The following is a 24,331-nucleotide window of genomic DNA, read 5'->3' on the forward strand; positions in this document are numbered from 1 at the left end:
GATATTTGATGATCAAACTAACAAACTTTACTGTTTTCTGTAAACACACTCATTCTGAATTTGCCTGCAACACGTGTTCAAACGTTGGCTCCAGGTGTTCCATCACCTTTTCTTTGAACACTTTGGGAACTGACGACACTAACTCAGCTGCTGGAAGTGGATTTCTTTTCATTCTTGCTTGAAATACGTCTTCAGTCGCTCAGCACTTTGGGGCCTCTGTTGGTGTATTTTGTGCTTTATAATAAAGCTCCACAGTTTTTCAGTGGGGAAGGTGTGAATGTGTCTTTTTGTCCTCCTGGAATAAGCAGGACGTCCCTGAAAAAGACGTCGTCTGGATGGCAGCACGTTTTGCTCCACCACCTGTTTGTACCTGTCAGCATTAATGGATCCTTCACAGGTGTGCAGGTTAACCATGAGCACGAACACACCTCCATCACAGAGGCCGGCTGTTCAACTTTGTGACAGATGCTCCTTCGTCTCTTTAGCCCAGAGGACAAGACGTCCACGATGTCCAAAAACCATCTGAAACGTGGACTGGTCAGACCAGAGCACACCTCCTCCACCTGCTGCTGCTGCTGGTGTCAGCGTGAGGAGGATCTCTTCATCTTTACAGTGATAAAGCTGCCAGGAAACCACAAGATGGCGCTCCAACACCACTGTGAGCCAGACCCTAGTCAAGACTCAAGAGTCAAGATTTCTTTATTGTCATTGAGCATGAACATGTCAATGAGATGTGCATTGCAGCTCCTGTTAGTGACTGTTAGATACAAGATAAAAAGAAAGACAATAAAATAAAGATAATAGAATAAAATAAACTAACATGCAGTAAAAAATATCCGCAAATGCAATAAAAATATACCAGAAATAAAAAATATACTAAAAAAATAAAATATACCAAGAACAGCTGAGAATATACTAAAATGTATTTACTGAATGCAGCTGACAATTTAGGTAAACGTGTGTGTACTTAAATGTAAAAGTACACAAAAGGTGGAGGTGGAGGTGGAGGTGAAGGTGGAGGTGGAGGTGGAGGTGAAGGTGGAGGTGAAGGTGGCCAAAGTGCAGTGGCATCGTGTTGGATCCCAACTCTACAGGTGATTGTTTAATCATTCATTTAGTGGGTAGTTATATATATATATTTAAAATAGTTATGCACAGTGTAATGGTACAATATGTACAGATTCATTCTCTGAAACCTGTAATCTGTGCCGCACTGGGGGGGTCCTGACTCAGCGGGGGTCAAAAACCACAGCATCACCCACAAATCAGATGACCTTGATGTCATCAGGTGATGTGACCTGTGCAGCTTTGTGACAGTTCCAGGTCATTCTCTGTTCATGTGCAGGCACTGTGACAAAAGATAAGATGTTGAAGTGTCTTTCTGAGCCTCCGAGCGTCTGATAAACCCTCAGCCTGGTAATCACCTGCTGCACAGTTTAACAAATGTGGGTCAGGTGGGTCATCAGGTACAGCTGAGGCGGTTAAATATGATCCGAGTTTCACAAAAACACTTCGCTAACACATGCTGGACACACTGATGTGTTTATAAAGTGATCATGAATAATTAGCAGTCTTCTACATGCTTGATGTTCAATAATCGAATCTTTTTCTCACTGGAACATTCGTCTCTCTGCATTCATACGTTAGGTTTTATCATCATCGTAGTCTCTTGTGATTTTGGTCCATCTTTAATCTCTTTTCCTCTCTAACTTCACGGTGAAGAGTCAGAGCTGCATGTTTCTGTTCACCACATGAGTGGAATCAGCATCTGATGGTGATCATCAGCCTCTCACCGTGGACTCACTCCTGGAGCAGAAGGAAGAACAGACACAAAGCCAGTGGAAATTATTACAGAGACACAACACGGCTCCTGTCGTCATGGTAACGGGGCTGTATCACACAACACTGAGCTCCCCAGTGTGAACTGGACTCGGTGCAGTCACTGGGTCAAATATGTGACCTCCCCCTCCAGAGTGCGGCCGGCGGCGTGTTTCCTGCACGCTGAGCTCATCCCGCCGGGGGCTCGTTACCGGGACTTTACACAACGTTTACATAATGTCTGGCTGAGACGTTCTCATCTTTACCCGTGTGATTTCCTCGCCAACACGCTGTTTGTTGGAGGGAGCCTTTCACTGCCGGTGACGGTTGTAGTTGTGAGCCCACAGAGCTCTCACCAGCTCGTTCGGCCTCTTTTAGCTCCTCGTTTTGGTTTTATGACTCATTTCCTGTCTGGTGGGTCTCAGCGTTTCCAGCAGCAGCCGTTATCTGATAGGCCCGCTGTACTCTACCTGCTGACACGAGCTGGTCGACACAGCGGCTACAGAGCGAGATGTTTCCCTCGGGAGCTGCTGGAGGAGACCAAAAACAGAGCTGAAACAGAGAGAATACTCATCAAAAGAGGACTGGGGTTCACTCCTCAAAGCTGCAGGGGCTCGGCCTGACAGACTCAATGTCCATCTGCTGTTTGCTCGTTTTCAGCGGGGACAGAAGATGTGGTCGAGGTCGTTTTCACATTGTTCGAATAAACGTGTTGATTTAACAGCTGTTTTAATCCTTCCAATCAGAATCAGGGATCACCGTGGTCCTGTGACAACAAAACATGTACTGCAAAAGTCCAGAATCTTTCCTATGAATGTTATAATAAGACAAACTATAAAAAAATGTGTTTTAACATGAAAAGTGTTAAAAATATTGTTCACTATACAAAGAATATGTGCAACACAGATTTGTGTTCATGTGGTGGGAGTCTGTGTCAGAGTCCTTGCTGAAGAGGACAGCTGCTAATTCAGATGCTAAAAACTGCATCATAATGTAAATCATCGCAGTTTTAATTTTCAAACATGCTAATCTTGTCCTCTGAAATTTTCCTCCACGCTTGTGATCTTTCACTCCGGCTCCGGTGGGATCAGAGAGTAATGTTAGAGCGCAGAATTAACATTTCCTCTGTTCTTCTCTTCAGAAAATCTGTCGCCACCACAGATCCAACACACTCCTGTTGGGTGTGTGTCAGAGAGGTCAGCCAAAGCTACATTCTGTTGAACTTTGGCTGCAAAACGAGTGAAGTTAATGCCACTGTAACTCACACAGCTGCCCTCCCCCTGAGTCTCCTGCACAGCGTCACACATGTTGGTATGAAAGCCTGTGAGATTTGTGAAAATATGTGTGTTAAACCTGTACAGCAGCGTCCTTATCTGCCCACTATGGCAGCAAAAGTTCACATCCCCGAGATTAATCAGGGGGTCTGCAAACAGACTGACAACAACAAATAAATACATCTAACACGTCCCAGTGGAAAACTCAGACTCCAGCATTACAAATAAGACTGAAGTGGAAGAATTCAGCAGTGATAAATCACAAACAGAGAAGTGAAATCATATCAAACGCTGTCTGTGATTGAAGAATCTCACTAAATGTCTCCACTCAAACGTTCACTTCCTCGCATGCCGTCCACGTCCAACGCTTCTCCTCTGAGTGAGAGGAGTTTGCAGCAAATGCAAATTAATGCAGTGTGTCTTATTAAAATGCATCTGGTTAAAAGAAAGGAAATATTCAGTGAGTGCTAATGCGCAACATTATAATTTTAAAACTTCCCTTTGTAGTTTGTGTTTCATCAGAGCCGGGTGTGATGAAATGATTGTGACACTTTATTAGCGATTCATGTGAAGATGAGAGAGGAAAGCGTACGCAGTCGCTTCGGTTTCATTACAGGAATGTCAGAGCAGCTTTTTATCTGAATCTCACTGAGTTTAACAGCTGCATAGTGAAACAGCACCAAAAGATGAATGTTCCAGTTTAAACCCTGCAGATCTCTCTGCAATTAAAACACAGTTCAGACACTTTTGAAGACCTTTCATTTTCTAATAATCGACCTCCACACATCATGGATTCAGAGGGAGAGCTGCAGCTTGTTCTTCAACATCATCTGTTCGTAACTGAACCTTATTGACAGAAGCTGCTCTGTTCACTGGCAGCTCTCTGGAGTCTCTTCAGACCTGCGTTAAGTTACTGCTAATGCAAGCCGAGCACTTCCTCCTGCTGTTGTCACAATAAAAGCATCTGCTTTGCATAAGACAAACGCAATTACTGTAAGATATAAAAGAAACAGCTATCAAGCTATCAGCTGCACTGCTTTGCTTAAGGGTGTAGCTAGCTTAGCTTAGTTACTGTGAGCCTTGTCTTTCAGATGAAGTCACATCATTTTCTGAACTCTGAGTTGCTCGTCTGCTCCATGAAAGCAGCTCCAGTCACAGTTCATGCAGGTTATCTTCAGCCTGAAGGTTTTCCTGCCTCCTGCATGGTTCGAATTGCTGGTTGAGTTAGTGGTTGCACCTTTTTAACAAAATGCGAAAAAACAAGCAATCTTAGAATTTACAGGTGTACCGTATTAATAGACAACATTTCTGAATGTGACAGGTAGTTAAACAGCATATACACGCTGCAGAACAGCAGCCAGCGTCTGGTCCGGTCGGCCTGTCGCTGCTGCTTTGGAACAGTCATGTATGTTGTTTATGGGGGTCTATGGGAGGTATGAGGACCTGTGGTTTCTTGTTTTTCTGAAGCAGCAGACTCTGATGAAGGGGGTCGAGGCTCTTCACTTTTTCTCACCTTGTTCTCATTTCATCCCTTCTGTCAGCATGAACTCATCGGCTAAAACAGCAGCTGCTTGTCACTTTTTGCTCATTTCAGAGTGAACGAACATCATCAGGGAGACAGTTTTTAAATTCTTCAGGCAAGACGAGTCGGCTAAGGTCTTATTTGTTTTCTGCTTTCAGAGAGTCGCACCAATAAAGGTCTCCTTTTCTTTCTCTCTTCCAAAGAGTTGACTGTCGGGACTCAGGGACTAAGATAAGATAAGATAATCGTTTATTATTCCCACAGAGAAATTTGCAGTATTACAGCAGCAAAGTGGATCGTGTACGTAAATAAGCAAGATATGACCAAAGGAAGGGACCAGCCTGATGTTTCTGACCACATCAAACCCAGACGGCTCAACGTTAGCGGAGCTCATTAGCGTAGCTAATCTTTCTTCTCTGAGGAAACGATAATGTTCCAGATGTATTTGTTTCTCTTCAGCAGCCGCTCCCTGTGCTTATCTTCCAGCTGCAGTTCTCGTAAAGCCGGTTCCCTTCACCTCCACTCAATGGCAGCAGCTGACACATGAGGAGGTTGGTGGTGGGGATGCAGCCTGCAGGATATTTTCAGCTCAACCCCTCCTCCAATCACTGAGCCGGCCTCCGAACCTGCTCGATCAATCGATTAATTGATTCGCTGATTAATTGTTTCAGATGAACTTTTAATGAATTTAATTTATAACAAAATGCTCACAGTCATGGTCACTTTATTTTCTACACACTGCCATTTGCTGTATATACTCTAATACTTTTTATTACTACTGTTTGCTTTTTTTGATATTTTAGTTGTATGTATATAATTTTTACTGCTTGCTATTTGGTATTTTATTGTGTATAGTTTGTTCTTTATAGTCCTATTCCACTTATTTTCACTAATTTCACTGTTTGTAATGCTGCTGCTACAGCATCTATCTATCTATCTATCTATCTATCTATCTATCTATCTATCTATCTATCTATCTATCACATTTCATAAACTCTTCATATGTTTTTTGCAGAAAAATCTTAATTTGTGATGCAGCAGATGCAGAAAGTGACATGAAAGAAAAACTCAAAGTCAGAACTTCAAATTTGTACTTACAGCTTGAGTAAATGTACTTCAAGCTCCCTTCATCCTACATTGAGCGTTGGTGAAATCAGAGAAGCTCACGCTCTCATGACATCACAGCAGATGTTGTGTGGACATGTTGTCCGTAAGCTCAGCGTGTGAGGTTCAAACTGTGGATCCTCCTGCTCCTGCTGTGGTCACTGCTGCAGTCTCCTGACTCCTCAAGCCGCTCGTCTGAGAACAAAAAGCTGCTCCTGATCACAGGAGGAATATTCAGCCGAGTCTCCGGGCTCAATAATTCATGCTTACAGAGGAGCGCTGAATTATTGAACTGAGCTGTTAGTCCGATGATGACTCACACACTGTTTCTCTGAGAGCGTGAAGCTTCGGTTTCCTCTGATCACCGAGGGGACGTCTGATGTTCTATCAGCTCGGCTCTGATTGGTCAGACCGGCTGATCTGTGCAGGAAACAGGCTGAAACGTGTGTCATCAGCTGAGCCTCAGCCTCATCACCTGCCCATTCATTCATTTAGTCCTACAAAAGTACTTCTTACTAGTGGGAACAGACAGCGGTGGAAAGGAACTGAGTACGTTTACTTGAGTACTGGACTTCAGTACAATTTGGTTTGGGTATTTGTACTTCTCTTTTGTAGTTTGATACCAGTTACTTTGCAGATCCAGATAAGTCATACAAAACATAACTATAAATATATACACACACACACACACATATATACAGACTCCCCAGCAGTACATAAAGTCATTATGAGGTCCACCTTTACCAGCTGCAGCATGAAAGTGATGAACACATTAATGCAGTAATAATTATTGTAGAAATACTCTGTTACAAGTTCAAGTCCTACATTCAAAATGTTCTGGATATTATATCATTGGATTATTATAACTGATACATCCATACATCCATTGATACATCCATGTGTTCACCACTGTAATGTTGCAGCAGGTAAAGGTGGGCTTTTAAATACGTGTGAAGCTAGCTTTTTACCCCAGAAGTTAGTTAATAATAATAATAATAATAATAATAATAATAATAATAATACATCATATTTAGATTCTGCATTATTGTGAAACTGCAGAGTAAATAGTAAATTTTATTAAACAAATGTAATGGATCAGACGTCTAAAGCAGCAGAAACAGAATCATCCCTTTGACAACACAGAGGGATAAATATTTGTAGCGTCTTATTCTTTCATTGAAACAAACATGTGGAAACTCCACTGAGGTCTCCGACCTGCTCTGCAGTTACATAACAGCCGGTCTGCTGTGCAGCCGCCAGTGATGCTGCATTCACTTCCTGCAGAGCAGAGCAGCAACGCTGCAGGACTGCAGCTCCAGTTCTTTAAAAAACACATTTTTCTTCTTGTCAACAAATCTCACATCAGAGCCAAATCATCACTGGAGGCACTCGATCTACTAACAAGTTTCATGTGTGCATCACAGCCTGATTTATCGTTTTCCACAGAGCTCCACTGTTAATAAAAATGAAGTTTATTTAGAAAGAAAGAAATTCATGTATAGAATGCACAAAGTGCTGAACAGAAAAGCAGACAGTCCTGGCATTTATGATGAAACAATGAAAAAAAAAAACGTTGGGTTGTTTGGACTTTTGTCTCTAACCCCCCCCCCCCCCCCCAGTAAGACATGTGTCTCCTTCTCCTCCCCGCTGTACGCTGGATCCTGTTTTAAACTGCAATGCTGGTATCTCCTCTGCAGACCTGCCGTACTGGGACCCCCCCCCCCACTCAACCCGGCTGAACTCTGTGCTGGTATGTGAGTGTGCAGAGGCTCAGTTTAACCCTTTAAAACACAGCGTTGCCACCAGCTGTTACAGCCAGAAGCTGCTCTTCATCAAGTCAGAAACATGACGAAGGATTTTCTTTCACAGCATTTAGAGGAAAGTCGGACGCTCCGAACATCCAGACCTGTAGATGATATATATATATATATGTTCTGATGATCACAACTACGAACAAAAACAAAGAAACTGCTGCATTTTAGACGAATCTAATCAATGACTGTGGGCTGTGGAGACATGAGCTAACTGTGTGTGCGTGTCTGCGTGTGAAAATAACGACGGTGGTTATGATGTCATGTTTTTAAATGGTTACAATCATAGAACAAATAACTTATAATTAGTTTTAATTCCAGTTTAATTTCCTGCCTGTTTCCATTGGCTACCAGCTCATTTCTGACCAGTGCTATTCATCAATCGTTGGCCTTTATTTTAAGACAAAAAATAAAAAAAAGGAACCTTTGAAAACAAAAAACATGTAAGTGTTTTCCACTTTTCACAGGGAATAAAAAATGTCCTTTTATTTACTCTAGAATAACCATGAGGCTGGACTCACAGTGATGTGGAGCTACAGTTAGAAATGAAGAGGACAAAACAAAGAGAACAACGTCGGTAAATGAGACAGCATCAGCATGTTCACTGTCTCTGTGTCTCCTTCATGTTGTGTCTCGGCGCCTTGAGACGGGGCGACGGTCAGTGAATGCATCATTGCATTTAGCTCCTCGCTGCTTATATCTCAGTAACGTTGTGTCTCTGCGAGTGATGTTAACTAATTCAGTTACTGAGTAAATTTGTGCTGTTTGGTATTTTTGTCTGTTGGTGCATCATATGTTTGACAGTTGACGCCCATGGATATGGACCAATAGGAACCAAACTGCACTGAGCATTAGACAACAGCAACAGGCAGGCCAGCATGTATGAGAAGCTAAGCTAACATTAATGTCCCCATATGGAGGGTTGAGGATGTAGCTGTAGCATTGTAGCATGAACCTACAGTTGGCCAGCTTTTGTTTTTATGGGCAGGTGAACGTCAGCTGTCAACCTTCCTGCAGATGTTTGCTAAAGAAATATCACAGCGTTAATATTATCAGTCACTTCAGCTGCTTCCCTCAAACTCCAGTAAGCATTTTAGAGAACAGGTGAGTGAATGATGAATCCAGGTGAGCAGGAAGGTGTGTTCAAACAACCACAGTTTGACTTTAATACAAGCTAACAGTTGAAGCTGGGTGGTAGCGCTAGCGGCTGTGACTGGTGGACGTTGATTAGATGGATGTCTCACCTCGATTGATACCCCCACCCACATCACAGGTGAGGCTGTACTTGTTGCATCTTCAGTTTCTTTTTCTCATTTTCTTCTTTGATGAGCACCTGATTGTTCGCGACTGGACGTTTTGAAAGCTTACTGGGTTGCTAGTTTGCTAAATGTTAAACTTTTGATATTAGAGTACAGGGTGACAGACCAAACCATTTTTTGCATTAAAGGGGGGGACAGTGAAACTGTTTTTGAGGACTATGTCAAGGAAAATTAGCAAGATAAAGAAATAAGCTTTTATGTACCTGACAAATAGAGCTACAATTAAAGTTTCCACAAATATGCATTTGTGACAATAGTCCCAGCAGACTGTTTAAAGGTTAGAGCAGTCCTGGTCCTGGAGTACCGCTGCCCTGCATGTCAAATGAATGGCTCGTTATCAGGCCTCAGCAGAGCCCAGTAACGAGCTGAGCATTTGAATCAGGTGTGCTGGAGCACGGACACATCTAAAACATGCAGGGCAGTGGTACTCCAGGACCAGGGCTGGGAAACACTGGGTTAGGGGTGTCTCTTGACCTGCTGCTCGCTCTGCGTCGGCGGCCATGTCTGCGCGCATCACCTCGGTCCGGCTCGTCCTTTTCTTCAGTCGATGTGACTTCGGTGTCGTTCAGGACAAAACACCTGCTGAGAGCTTCACTCTCGTCATGATAAATGATGGCCGCTCTCAGAGTTCGAGGTGGAGGGAGGAGGAGGGAGGAGGAGGGAGGAGGAGGGAGGAGGAGGCAGCGCCTGGCAGAGAGGCGTCGACGCTGATGGATGAGGCTGTGGGACAGTGACAGAGGCGTCACAGCGCCACCTCTCCTCCTCTGTGTTTAATGACAGCTCACACTTCACCGTCAGCTGCTGCAGCTCCAGAGCGGCAGGTATTGTTCACCTGGTGGCTCGCTGGGACACCTGCTGGTCAGCTCTCATTGGTTCACTTTTATTATGTGATCTGAAGCATCTTTATGAACCTAAATCCACTTTATAAAACAAGTGAAAATGTGTGTTTGACGTCCTGAGAACAGGTCGAAACAAACCGAGTTCAAGACAAAGACAGAGGGGATAATCTGCTCAGGTTTAGTTCTCAGTTCTTCTTCATCAGCAGCTGAGCTGGACTGATCTCACTTCAACACACCTGAGAAAGTAATCTGACTGTAAGGTGCAGCAGGTTCGTCTGTTCACTGTTTGATGAGTCATCACTCTGAATCTGTTGATTTTCATCTAAACTGTCCAATAAAAACACAGCGAGGGAGAACGAAGCAGCAACTTTAATGAGTGTGTGTGTATTTATTTGTGTGTGTAATGTGTGTCTATGTGTGTGTGTGTGTGTGTGTGTGTGTCATGTGTGTCTGCTTGTGTGTGTGTGTTTTGTGTGTGTGTTAGTGTGTGTGTCAGTGCGTGTGTGTGTGGGAACGCAGCCTTCAGGCTGTATGTTTCTGTGTGTACAGACTCGGTGAGGGTGAGGAGGGTGAGGAGGGTGAGGCAGCTGTCGGCTCTGGCAGCTCCACCCTGACGTGTCCTGTGATCACAGCAGGGTGTGATGGTGGTGATGGGGGGCGACGCAGCCTTTAATCACACCTGCTGCTCTGACTTCTTTGTGAGGGTGAACCTGTTGACTTCCAGTCTTCTAATGATAACATACCAGCGTGATAACTTGTACTGGCTGAATATAGATTTAATTACTGGAGCTCGTTGGGCTGTAGCTGTCGCCAGTAATGAGTTCAGTCGTACTGGCTGGAATCCCGTGGAGCTGCATCAGAGAACCTCCAAACAGCTGCTGAAGAACCTGCAGAACCTCCCCAAGAAGCTCTGATGCCTTCTCAAAAAACTACAACCAGCTCAGAATCCACTAGATTAGCTGTGAAACCCCCCCAAGAAGCTATAGAGCCCCATAAAGACCCTCTGGTACCTTTTGAGGAACCTGTCTAACCTTCTCTAGAACCTGAGGAACCCTTCAGCACGCTCCTCAAAATGAGTTGAGTTGTAGTTATAGAAACCTGAAAGACTTGAAACCTCTATGATATCTTTAAGAATCTGTGGAACCTCCCTGGGGCCCTCTAGAACCCTCTCCAGAACCTTTGGAGCATCCTGAGTATTTGCATAAAACCCCCAAAATAAAGAACGTGTGAAAAGTTTTGTAAAAACCATCTCACGTTCTCAGGAACTCTACAACTTCTAAACTCTGCTGGAACATCTTGAAGAACTTGCAGAACATTCACTGATGTCACTTTTTGTTTCTATTAAATACGTTCCTTTTAAAATGTTCCTTCCCACCACAGAGGACAGTTCTTTGAGGTCAGCTGTTGGTCAGCAGGAGCTCCGCCTGTGTTCAGAATAAGTTCCTCAGATGTACCATCAGGTCCGTGAGCCGTCAGGTACCAACAGGTTTAATAAAACAAAGACAGTTCCTGAAGGATTGAAAACATGTTTTCAGGCACTAACACACACTGAAAGAAAAAGTTTACATACTGTAGATTTGTTAGTGATTGTTATCATTGTTACTTATTAGTGTTGTCATAGCAGCCAGTTCTCCATCACACACATTTGTTGGAGTTACTGTGACCTCTGACCTTTGACCTCCGGCCTGTTGCTCGTGTTTCTGGAGTTGGAGAGTCCGTAGACGTCTCTTTTTATTGGTATTCCTGATCATCGTGTCTCCTCGGTGATGGAGGATGTTGGGTCAAAGTGTGACTCCTGTGATCAGATCGGTGCAGAGAAGCAGCAGCTGGAGGCGGGCGGAGGGTTTCTTTACGCCGCGGTGAGATGGAAAGGAGTCAAATGTGAGCGTTCCTGAGGCTTTTCACTGCAGGCGAACGAAGACCGCCAACTGCTTCAGTCCTCATCCCGGCTCTAAATAATCACCATATTCAGCTCTTTTATTTCAACTGAACTAATTAAAGTGATGAAATCTGGAGCAACATCCTCTTTTTAAAATCTTCCAGGCACTGTGAAGCTTTTGGCAAAAGGAAATTAGCGGGAGAAAAGGCTGATGATGAAAAGGTAGAGAGGGAGGCGGTAACACAGCTGGCAGGGTTCACTGAGCGGAGGAAGGCTGCAGGGGAGTCCAGGACTCAATGAAAACCAGGTCCAGTGTGGAGATAATTAAGACTCTGGTCAGACCGAGCGCTGCAGCTAACGGCCGTCTGCAGTATCGAGTCATCTGTCTCATCTGACTGCATGGTCTCGATAAGGTGATCAATCGTTTTATCGATAAAATGTGAGAAAATAATGAAAAACGTCCATCACAGCTTCCCGGAGGTCCACAAATCACCTGTTTTACCAAAACAACAGAACCAAAACCAAAACCAGTGGTGGAAGTAAAGGAAATACTGACACTGGAATTAGCATCCAAATACTCTTAAAGTACTAAAGTAATACAAAAGACTCGTTTCTGAGTAATATGATTGATTAGAATCGTGGAGGCGTCGTGGCAGCAGTGGAGCTTTTAGCTTTGAAAAATAATTAGTGTCTTTACTCAGTGGGGATTTATTCAACTGCATTCCACTGATTTTGATTCGCATTAAATTTGATCGTCATGTTGTCACAGTAACGAGTCGTCCTCGGCTCCGATATCTTAGAGAAATATTGCAGGAATCTGACATCCGAGGCTTGTTTTGAGTCGGTGACAGTTTTCATCGTCTGAGTTATCAGAACCAAAAAGATCTAAATATAAAGATCCCACAAGGATCTTATTTCAACCTACTTCTTGGAATATTTCTCTGCACTCTGCCTTTGCAGGATAAATACAGAAAAGGCACAGTCTGTATCTGAAGGCTCCATGTCATCCTCCCTCGCTGTCAGCGCCCTCAGGCTCACTGTCAGCTGGAAAACACTCCAAACGTCACATTTGTTTTGCCCTTTTAGAAAGTTGCTGTTTATTACTGCCTGCAGGTGAGTTTCACCTCCATCACTGGGCACCAGGAATCCTCCCAGCACAGACAGACGGTCGCAGTTCAGCAACATAACTGGAAATATATATATCTGCATAGGTTTAGTATTTAAGGAAAAAAGAATGTACATTTACTTCAGTACTGGACTTAAACATAATATATGATGTGATGCAGTACTGTACTAATGTACACAGTGTAATGACAAACTACATCATTAAAAAAAAAATTACTAATAATAAGAAGAAAAATTTTATTTGTACAGCACCTTTCAGGAACTGCAGCTCAAAGTGCTTTAAAGAAAAAGAACGTGCACAGAGTGTTTTACACAGAAAAGACAGAATTAAGACTTAAAAACAGATAAAAACTGAATGTGAAATAAGATGGAGAATAAAACCCACCTGATAATGACAATGATGAAAATAAAAATAAAGACAAATACTAGAATCGAGGTAAAAATAGAGTTTATAAATATTCACATAAAATGAGTATTTAAGCCATGGCTGTGCTTTAAGAGATCCATGTACATGTTCTCTTCATTTAAAGGTTGCAAACAGTCAAACACAACAGGTACAGCTGTAGCCGTGTGTCCTGTGGGGTGGGGGGTGGGGGTGTCGGGGTCATGAGGAGCAGCAGAGGGGTCAGGGGCTCCGCAGTGTTAGAGGATGTTCATTCAGCTGCTGTGCACCTTCACTTCTCTCTGTTTATTCACTGTTACTGACTTCATTCTTTTTCTGACAGACCTCAGACCGGATTTGTTCGCGGCTGTGGATCCGGTCCGGGTGTCGGCCTCCAGGGAAGGCAGTCCCGCTCTCTACAGCGCCGCCCTCCCTCCCTCTCAGCCCGGCTTCTTCTCCTCCGCACGGCGCTCACAGCAGCGACCTGCCAGCCGCCGAGCAGCCGCCGAGCAGCCGCCGAGCAGCCGCGCTTCTCCCGCTGCCTGAACTCTGCGCCCCCGCCCCCCCGGCTGCTCGCTGGATTTGTCGTTTGCTGGATTTTGTTCGGGTTTGGACTTTTATTCGGCGCTGGAATGGAGTCGTCCCCGCAGGATTCGGGGAGCGATCCGGGTGCTGAGCCCAGCACGCCGGTCACGGAGACGCCGGCGAGCCTGGAGACTCTGCGGGGTGGAGAGCACCTGACTCCGGCCAGGAGGCACAGCAGCTCCGGGTCCAGCTCGTCTGGCTCCGGCTACAGCAAAGGTAAGACTTGAGCTGGTTTTCAATGTGAGCTGTCGGCTGTCGGGCTGCAGCAGCAACTTCTGTCTGTTCACACCGCTTCGCTCTCTGACACGTTCCCACCTCCACACACACACACACACACACACACACACACACTCATGAAGCACTCCTGCGCGGCTCCGCGTGACACTTTCCCACCGGAGGCTCTGGGGCCCGTGGAGCCGCGGGAGGTCACTTAAAGTCGGACAGGGAGGGAGCTGACAGCCGCTGACTGTCCGGCTGGAGGAGCGTCATGAAGTGAGGGAGAAACGTGAATGTGAGGGATGTTTCCTGCTTTGCTTTCTCGGTCCATTGAAGGTGAACAACCATGTTTAAACGTCCATCTGTGTGTGGACACTCTGTTTGTCTTCTCCATGAAGACGCTGTCTCTGTCTGGTGTGGAGGAACTTGACCTCGGCTGCGTCCACAGCTTTGAGCATCGATTAGTCGATTAGTCCATCCATAAATTCACTGGCGACTATTTTGATAATGAACTCATCAGCAAAAAAGCCAAATATGTGTCAGTTCCCTTCAGATTTTCTATATTTTATTGGTAGTTTTTATAGTTTAGAGCAGAATAAGAAGGTCACTTTGTTATAGATGGATCTGCCGCTCCAGAGCATCTACAGCAGCTTTTATTGAATGTGACTTCTTCATTGAGCGCTGGTGTATTTTAACTCTACAGGCCACTTCTGTATTATTGGAGGGTCAGCTCCCTCCACCGGACCCCCCACCCCACGTCTGGTTCCGGCCTCTCACACGTGAGGATTTGGTGCTTTTGGTTGTCATACGTGATAATAACCTTAACATCTCTGGGTTGTGGACCGCTGGTCATTCAGTTCTGACTGACTGGTGGGGAGTTCCAGACATTCACCCTCTTGCAGGATCATTCACACCTCGGGAGTTGTTGAGGTCACATGAGTCATGGTGTGAATGGGTGTTAAGCTGCCTGGGGAGGGATCTCCGGGCTGCATTGTAAGTGGTGTTGTAGACCACCTCCTCGGTTCAGCGATGGTTCTTCCAGTTTGACTCAGATGGCTTCTTTCACTCCTCTCTCTCTCTACATTGTTGTCCTCAGATGAGCGTCCCTCGTCCTTCAGACTTGGTGGACGGCTGAGTCCTGACCTGAGCTGTTTCCTGTCCGGTGCTGCTTTGCTCTGCTTGTGTCTGGGTGTCACTGGGCTTGAAGTGCACAGGGGGGTGTTCACAGACATTCAGCTCTGGGAAACCTTCAGGCAATATAGACAAAAGAGTCATCAATTAAAAACAGGAAGATTATTATTGTTAGTTGCAGCCAAAAGAGGAACCCTGAATGTGAGACCTGATCACCGATGTCAGTGCTGGACCCCCCGCCCCCCACGCTGGTGGAGTCTGAATGAGAGCAGCAGGTTGATGAACATCGATTGATGATCTCCATTCATCTGTTTTTATCTCAAAGTGTTTCCTGTCTGAGGTGTGAAACCAGAAACAGACTGAGGGAAGAAACAATGACATCATGAACCATGTGACGAAGATGAGGAGGGGGCTGTAACCTTCCTCTCATGAACAGAAATGTCTCCGTCGTGTTTTCGTCGTTTGACCTCTGACTGCAGCTCTTTGACAAACGGTCATTAATGTTTTACTTTGATGACTTTCTGGAAATGCAGTTAAAATTTGTGGCTACATGTGGGTGTAATGATCTGCTGTCCACATACTTTAGGCCACATTAAGGCTGCCTTAATGATGAGCAGCGAACTCAATGGGACTCAGCAGGAAGGAAACTTACTTCATGGGATTGTTCATCGTTTGGAAGCTTCATGCTTTTCTTCGTCTCCTCTCATGTTGTGCTTTTCCTGCTCTGCTGTCGAGCTGAAATGATTGGTCGATTGACAGAACTGTTTTTGATAATTGATTAATTTAGTCAGTTTCCAAGCCAAAATTCACTGGTTCTCTGGTTCACTGGTTTACTGGTTCCAGCTTCTCAAATGAGCAGATTCAATGTTTTTCTTCATCACATATGACAGTAAATAAAAGATTTGAGGTTTTGGACTGTTGGCTGGACAGAACAAGGTATGTCAAGGTTCTGGGAAGGTTTGAGAGACAATCTTCACTGTTTTCAGACATTTCATAGACAAAAATGATGAACTCATGGAAGTAATGGACGGTTGCAGCTGCTGTCTTAACAGAAGAGTCTGAATCTGATTTGTTTGCAGTCAGCAGTGAATGTGTCTGCTGTGTGCAGCTCTCCGGCGGCTCGCTGTAGCCGGAGAGAGAGGCGCTCGCTTCGAGCTTCATTCAGCTTCTCACAGTCGTTTGTTACGTAACAGAAGTTCAAGGAGAACGAGGAAAAAATCCCAGTGAGGAAGTGTGTTTCAGTCAGAGCACGGAGCCGGGGCCGAGTCAACTGACAAATAAATAAATCTGAACTCAGATCAGTGGGTCAGATGCTGCGTTCAGGGGCACCTCGTAAACTCAGGGCAGAGCAGACACACACAGCCGTCACACCTCATCTCAAAGGAAAACACTAGTGGAGGTAGTATTCAGAGCTTTTACCTCAGTAAAAACAGCAACACCACTGTTTAAATATACTCTGTTGTACTGCATTCAAAGTAAAAGCAGTAAGTAAAAGGAAGTATTGGCATCAGGATATGCTCAAAGTACCCAAAGTATTATACAAGTATTCATTATGCAGACTTTCAGAGTCATGTATGCCACCTGAGTCTAAATACTGCTGCATCAATGTGTTCGTCACTGTGACGCTGCAGCTCGTTCATGTGGGGCTCATTTTAATCATTTGTGAGTTTAGTTTTAGTTTTATCTGTGATAATGCATCAGAATTTATTGATTGTATGTTGTGTTATTAATCTGCAAAGTAATGAAGGTTATCAGATAAATGCAGCGGAGTAAAAAGTAGAATATTTCCCTTTGAAATGTGGAGTAGAAGTGTGAAGCAGAGGAAACACTCACTGATCCTGACTCACCAGCGCTTTGAGAGTTTTGTCCTGGGTAGACCTGGGACAATGTGTCCATACTGGTGCCAGGTCTTTGTCACTAATCCTTTAGCAGCTTTTTCTTACCTCTTATTATCTGTTCATTATTTTTATAAAATAAATATTTTAGTCGTTTCCTCTGAGCCACAGAGCTCCATTAAACACATCAGTGAGCCTCACACATGTTCCTCCATCACCATGAACACCCCCCCCACAAACACACACACACACACACACACACACATCCTGCTGCCACAAACACTCACTGCAGCACCAAATGCGGATTCATCCGCCGCTGAAAATAGTCCCAACAGAAGCTCTGTTTCCTCCTGTTTGTGTGAGTGAGTTTGAGTCACTGAACTTTTAAACAGTGAAACTGAACATCTGGAAGGTGTTTCTACGAGTTTGCCTCCTCAAACAGTACTGAGGGACGGACTGACGTGCTGCTGGTTTGAGTCTGAACATGAGATTTGATTTGTGTTACGTTTCAGTGGCGTCTGTGATGTAGTTGTGTGTCTGGTTTTGAGTTCGCTGCAGAGTGACGTGTCCTCAGCCACTGTTCTGGAACATTGATAGAAACAAATCAACACTGCACAGACTCGATGTAATCCAGGAAATGTTCTGAGTCAAACAATCTTTGCAATGAAATCAACGCGCTGATAAACATTGAAAACGTGTGAGAGTGAATACTTTCCTCAAAGTGCCGTCATCTCGATCTGCGATTTCTGACGGCACTCGAAGGCAGCGGGCGTGTGTTACGTAAGAGGTGACGGGTTAGAAAGGCACAGAGCGACAGCTTCGAGAGCAGACCTGAGGACAGCTTCAAGGCTGGAGTCGCTCACTAACCTGCTGACCCACATTCCTGCAGCCTGCAAACTTCATTCATCAAGCTGAGACTCTCTGAACAACAGGCCCGAGCACTGCTCTGAGATCTGCTCATGCTTTCACTGGAAAATCACGAAAAGTGTCCTCACTTCTGAAAGGAAGCAGCGTCACAAACAGTCCGCTGTGTGTTCGTGTTGGGCCACATCGTGTTGTTCACGAAGATATTTGTGCTCCTGCTTTGACTTTGTAGTTAAATGGTTTCTGTTTGTGTCTGTTTTAATTGTGTTTAATGTTGATGAGCTGTGGGGAGTCTGCGCTGAAAACTCACATCACAAACATCACAAACGTTGTCTAGAAACTCCTCCATCAGCTGCTGGAACACGATGGAAGAATTTATGGATGAGTGTAAAAAATGTGATTTGAAACACTAAAGGTCAGATGGCACCGCTTCAGTTTACACAGAAATCACTTCCTGAAACTCGCTGACAGTAAAGGTTGAAAAGTCCTATTGGTCCTCACAAAGATGGAAGTACACACACACACACACACACATACACACGTGTGCACACGTATACACACGCACTCACACACATACATACGCTCTCAAACACACACACATTCACACGCTGCGTTCAGTGTCTCCGTCTCGGCAGCCTGTCTGTCCTCGTGCTGCTCCGATGTTGCGTCCTCACTTGTCGTTTTGTTTTCTTCTTCGTCTCTTCCGGGATGAGACGGGCGTCTCAGCCCCTCGAGGTTCAGCTGTCTCGCCCCCACAGCTCGTCTTTCTCCTTTCTTCTTCTTCTGCTTCCAGTCAGTTTTAGCTTCATCTTCCCGTGTCAGCGCCTCTCATTCTGGAGATGGTCTGGTCTGCTCTGGTCTGGTCTGCTCTGGTCTGCTCTGGTCTGTTCTGGTCTGGTCTGGTCTGGCCTGGTCTGGCCTGGTCTGGTCTGGTCTGGTCTGGCCTGGTCTGGTCTGGTCTGGTCTGGTCTGGTCTGTTCTGTTCTGGTCTGGTCTGTTCTGTTCTGTTCTGTTCTGTTCTGGTCTGGTCTGGTCTGACCTGGTCTGGTCTGGTCTGTTCTGGTCTGGTCTGCTCTCCTGGTCTGTTCTGGTCTGGTCTGGTCTGGTCTGTTCTGGCCTGGTCTGGTCTGGTCTGGTCTGGTCTGGCCTGGTCTGCTCTGGTCTGGTCTGGTCTGTTCTGGTCTGGTATGTTCTGACCTGGTCTGGTCTGTTCTGTTCTGGTCTGTTCTGGCCAGGTCTGGCCTGGTCTGGCCTGGTCTGCTCTGGTCTGGTCTGGTCTGGTCTGGCCTGGTCTGCTCTGGTCTGGTCTGGTCTGTTCTGGTCTGGTCTGGTCTGTTCTGGTCTGGCCTGGTCTGGCCTGGTCTGGTCTGTTCTGGTCTGTTCTGGCCTGGTCTGGTCTGGTCTGGTCTGGTCTGGTCTGGTATGTTCTGACCTGGTCTGGTCTGTTCTGGTCTGGTCTGGTCTGGTCTGTTCTGGCCTGGTCTGGTCTGGTCTGCTCTGGTCTGGTCTGGTCTGGTCTGGTCTGTTCTGGCCTGGTCTGGTATAACCTGGTTGAGCCTGACCTGGTCTGTTCTGGTCTGTTCTGGTCTGTTCTGGTCTGGTCTGCTCTGGTCTGGTCTGTTCTGGCCTGGTCTGGCCTGGTCTGGTCTAACCTGGTTGAGCCTGACCTGGTCTGTTCTGGTCTTTCTGAACCCTGATTCTGTCCTGCTTGGGTGTAACTTTATCATTCAGCTTGATGGCAGAAGAGGCTGAAGACTTTGTTAAACTGCTCACACTGTAGCTGACCTTTGACCCCGTGAGGTTGGAAAGATCAGCGTGTTTGCTGTCAGCTCTCCTCTGTGTTATTCGGCCAATCAACATGGATTCTGGATCATGTTTCTGTAATATATCATAAATCTTGACGGCAGCTGTTCAGTGTTTTCTCCTCCTACAAACACTTCCTGTTGTTCTGAAACAGTCAGTCCATGTTTGGAGCCATTCGGAGACTCTGAGCCGTGGCTCTCAGGCATCAAAGCTTCTCTGGACTCAGGTCAGGTCAAAGGTCAGACACAGTTCAGATGGTGTTGCACATCAGCCCCGATGCACCTGCTGCAGCTCTGCTCAGACCTCAGATCAGTTTTACATGAACTGCTTCTGTCACTTTCAGGCAGGTTGAATGTGAGTGTGTGACCCAGTTTGAAGTGTTTCACTGACCGGGCGACTTGTGTGAAGCTATTTTGGCCGGCGGGCCCCCGGTGACTCTGTGGTTTTTTAATGCTGGAGGGGGTTTGGTGAGGTCCAGGCCGGATGTGAATTCCAGTGTTAACAGGATTTCATTATCTGATCAGCTTGACTTTTTACTCTTTTTCCTTATTTCAGACAAAGAGAAGCTGGGGTCTGAGTCTCTGAGGGTTTGGGGTTCTTGGCAGTTTGCAGGGTTGTGATTGGCTCAGAAGCAGCTGTGATGTAAACTGGCTGCAAGTTTGACTTGTTTCTCAGCGGTTCAGCAGCGTTTCCCGTTAACTTCGCTGTCTGGTGAAAAACTTTCTGTGATTTTTACTTTTCAGTTGATTTGATTTGACAAACTTCTGCCTTTTGGCTCATAAAACACTAAAACACGAGCACAGCCCCCCCTGCTGACCAGGGGTGGAACACACAGTGCTTGATAATAATAACAGTGAATTTCGTATAACTGATGGGAGTTTTATGGCAGCTAACATTAGCTAATGTATTTAGCTAACATGTCATCTCACCATGGATGCATCATACGTCCACAGACAGCGGCAGTGACGAAGCCAGCAGACGTCCGTCATCAGCTGCCCTGCAGTTATGTGCGACATTAACACTGAAACACGTCCCTGTGTCTTTTTTTGTCTTTTTCTGTCTTTTTCTGTGTGAAATGTAGTTGAAGGTGCAGAAATCTGACAGGACGTTGACTGAAAGCAGACTCAGAGGCTGTTAAATCTAGTCTGTGGTTTAGGCCTCCACCTTCAGCACCCTCTAAATTTTCCACCCCCTACCCGAACAAGGGTCTGTATCCAATCCCTACTTTCATCTTTTGACTCTACCTCTTTATTTTCCATCCCCTACCCGAACCAGGGTTTGTATTCCCACCCCGCTTTTTCTTGGTGCAGTTGGTGAGAGGCAGGGGTAGATGATGGTAGTGTGGCAATCGGCAGTTACATGTGGCATCTAGGCCTGTGGTAGCATTGTAGCAGCAATAGCTAAAGCGGTGAGAGTACGATAGTATCTTAGCAGTTAGTATTGGTAGCTAGCAATTAACATTAACAGTATAGGTGAATCTAGCTTTATTGTCTTCTTCTGTTCCTCTTAGCAGGTAGCGGTTAGCACGTAACATTAGCTAAATGGTAGCATCGGAACTGTATTGTCTTCTTCTGTTCTTCCTAGCGGTTAGCATTAGCATTAGCAATAGTTAAATGGTAGCATCGGTACTGGCCACTACCTGGAGCATCTCTGGGTCAGTTGAACGTGGCGGTGCTGTTTGGATTGTGTAGGAGCAGTGTGAACTGGCACTAGGGGGGGTGACTCTGGGACGCCGGAGTTCACTGCCTAACCTCCTGGAGGTGTAGTGGGACTAAGTAGGCGAAACACTGTTGAAGGGAGGTTTCCACCTGATGACCCACAGAGACATGTTAGGAATCACTGCTCTTTGGCAGGTATAGAGGCAGATTAGAGCTCCAAGGTTCTTCACTGAGAATGAATCCTCTTTTTGAGCACAAGTATCTTGTGTTTAAATTAACTGCAGCCATGCTAGCAGCTGTTAGCATGCTAATGCTATGTTGCTATGATATGTACCATGTTCATTATCTTGATCCAGCCTTTTACATGCTAATTGTCTCGGCTAATTAACACAAAGTACTGTGGCTGATGGAAATGTCTTTAGTTCAGTCAGAAATACATCTGAAATGATTTAGTGGATTAAAATTCAACTCATTGCATAAGCACCAGTGTGAGATTCAGCGTTGCAGCCTCGCGCTGATTCTGAACGAGCTCCATACAATCTGCTGAGTCCTCCTGTGGCCTGGTCTGTGTTCCCGCTGCAGATCTGCCCGGATACCTGCCCTGCCAGGAGGCCCTGACGTCTGATTGGTCACCTCTGATCTGAATATTTGAGATGATTCAGAGCTGAGCAGGTTCAGAGAGCACAGCTGAAGGTTTGAGGCTCGCCGCTAATTCAAACGTCCGGCCTTTAATTTACAGCCAATCACAGTGCAGTTCTGCTCGTCACATGATGCGCAGAAACACAGGCCTCAGGCCTGTTAGGACACGTCACGTCGAGCCATTAGCTGAAGAAGACCATGACATGCGGCTGAAAGCTAATCAAAAGCCGGGAAGTCGAGCGTGTTTTAAACTCATTCTGTCTGAAACTTTATTGAAAAACTTTCTGAAAACATTTTCACAAATCTTTGCCCAAAGAATCTTTCAGTCACTCGTGGATGTGGATCAGATCTAATTCACTTAACGCTGTACAATTATGATCATTAATAATTAATGATCGTTATTAATCATAATTGCTTGAATTCATATTTGTTCAACATCGTGTATTTTAAGCAAAGGAAGGTGAGAGGTGACTGAGAGAACTCATTGCAGCCATCTTCACTCCCTCTCCTCCGCCTCCTCTTCACAGCCGTACTTGCACTTCAGGTTATTTACCAAACACCTCCTCCTCTTCCTCCATCGGCTGAATTACTCCGCTCTGATGATAATTACCCAGAGTGCCTCTTGCTCTGGTCTGAGGCCAGCTGTTAATTAGCGCGTTGACGGCTCCTTTGTGCGGCGGCGGGCCCGTTTTGCCGAACACGCCTCGTCGCTCCCCGATACAGACAGAAGAGCGCCGTCATGGAAACTTCTTTATCTCTGTCAGAACTCGATCCGGCTGCAGGGTCAGACGGAGGAGACGAACATCTGCAGACAGTTTCGCTCCTCATCCAACCTGCCGGAAACCAGCTGGAGTCAGTACAACATCATGATTAGCATCAGCAGACGCTAAAGAAATCACAGTTTCACTGCATTAACCGTTAGTTTAGGAGCTTGATCAGTTTCTTTGACAGATTCGTCTTCAGGTCGATGAAACATTTTTAAAACCACCAAAATAAAGTGAATACTTCTTATCACTACTGTTTGCTACTTTTGATATTTTATTATATATAGTTTGTTCTTTATAGTCTTATTTCACAAATTTTCACTTTTTTCAGTGTCTATTATTACTTCTGTCTATCTATCTATCTATAAAATGAATATCAGGTTTTCCTTTGAGTCCAAAAGTATGCATGAGTCTTCCTGCAGGTGTTTCAAAGTAAAAGCCCACAACACGAGGCTTCACGAAGCTTTAAAGTTTCATTGAGATTAATTTCAACACGGTTGAAACTCCAGTGACGTTAAAATGCAGCGTTCATTGTAAACTGTGACCATTTCATAAAACTTTCATACTCACACATGATGTTTCTGTCAGTTAAATCATCACCTGTTCATCACTGTGGAACATCTGGATCTCAGAGCGCGCAGGGATCCAGAACACCACGATCGCCTTCATGCTCCCGTACCCGACGTGCTGAAGGCCGGCTGCCTCTCTCCGCTCCTGCTGTCCTCCCTTCCTCCTCCATCTGCCCTCCTCTTCCTCCTCCTCCCTTCCTCCCCGACAGGTGGCCGACCCGACCGCAAATATCAATTAGCAGTTAAAGAGAGTCAACTCCTGGTTGGACTCCGCTCAGAGAGTCCAGATGGCGAGGAGCGGCAAGTCAGAGCAGCCGAGGGAAATAAGAGAAGGTTTCCCCGGTTTGTCTCTCAGCTTCATGTTCATCACCATGACTGATGAATGCGTCCTCAGCTTCACTGAAACACTCCAGAAGAAATAAAACAGGTTTTCAAACGACTGTAAGTCAGGAAATGTCGCTTCCAGTGTTGTGAAGCTTTCATCTGGTTAAATCACGTTGTTCAGAGATACACCTTTACATCTTTAAATTAATGACATTTTTAGACCAGCATTCGTTTATGTGTGATGAATATCAATAAAATGACACTATAACGATGCTAGCTAACGATGCTGCAACATAACACTTCCATACAACGCTAGCCACAGCTCGCTCATCATCATAATAATATATAATAATAATAATAAAGATGAAGAACAAAGGGAAATGAATCGTGGCTTTAGCTTTGTAGATTAGATTCTGTAACTATTCACAACATTCACCGTTCCTGTTTGTACCAGCACGCACCTTTAGCACAGCTGCTAGCTAGCATAGCCAGTGGGTCCACTAAGCACACTAAGTTAGCAGCTTTAGCTGAAAACTGATGCTAACATTTTTCGTCATTTATTCACACTTTATTCACAGACATGTTTAGCTTTTGCTTCGTTAGCTGACTCGAGTGACAATTAGCACATGATCTGTTTATTCTTGGTTAGCAGTGCTACATGTCAGAGTTATATTAGATTGACCAAATTCCTGACGGTGTTTTAATAATAATGTCTAGAAGCTAGAGAAAATCCACATCCCCTCTGTGGCCAGTAGAGTTTGATTACATGTGGAATCCAGAACTGTGATCACCGTGATTGATTGATTGATTGATTGATTGATTGACAGCAGTCATGTTGTCTGTGCAGAGTGACACACACACACACACACA

General features: G+C 45.2%; 1 protein-coding gene across 1 annotated transcript in view; it reads left to right on the forward strand.

The window, feature by feature from the left end:
- The first annotated feature begins 13,591 nt into the window (after positions 1 to 13,591).
- Positions 13,592 to 24,331, forward strand: part of LOC121625756 (nuclear receptor ROR-alpha A-like) — a 75,905-nt gene continuing 65,165 nt past the window's right edge. The window contains exon 1 of the mRNA XM_041964042.1: positions 13,592 to 13,874. Within this exon, the coding sequence (XP_041819976.1) occupies positions 13,706 to 13,874 (169 nt within the window). The 5' untranslated portion in view covers positions 13,592 to 13,705. The remainder of the gene's footprint in view (positions 13,875 to 24,331) is intronic.

This window comes from Chelmon rostratus, chromosome 1 (genome assembly GCF_017976325.1).
Source record: "Chelmon rostratus isolate fCheRos1 chromosome 1, fCheRos1.pri, whole genome shotgun sequence".
Lineage (NCBI taxonomy): Eukaryota > Metazoa > Chordata > Actinopteri > Chaetodontiformes > Chaetodontidae > Chelmon > Chelmon rostratus.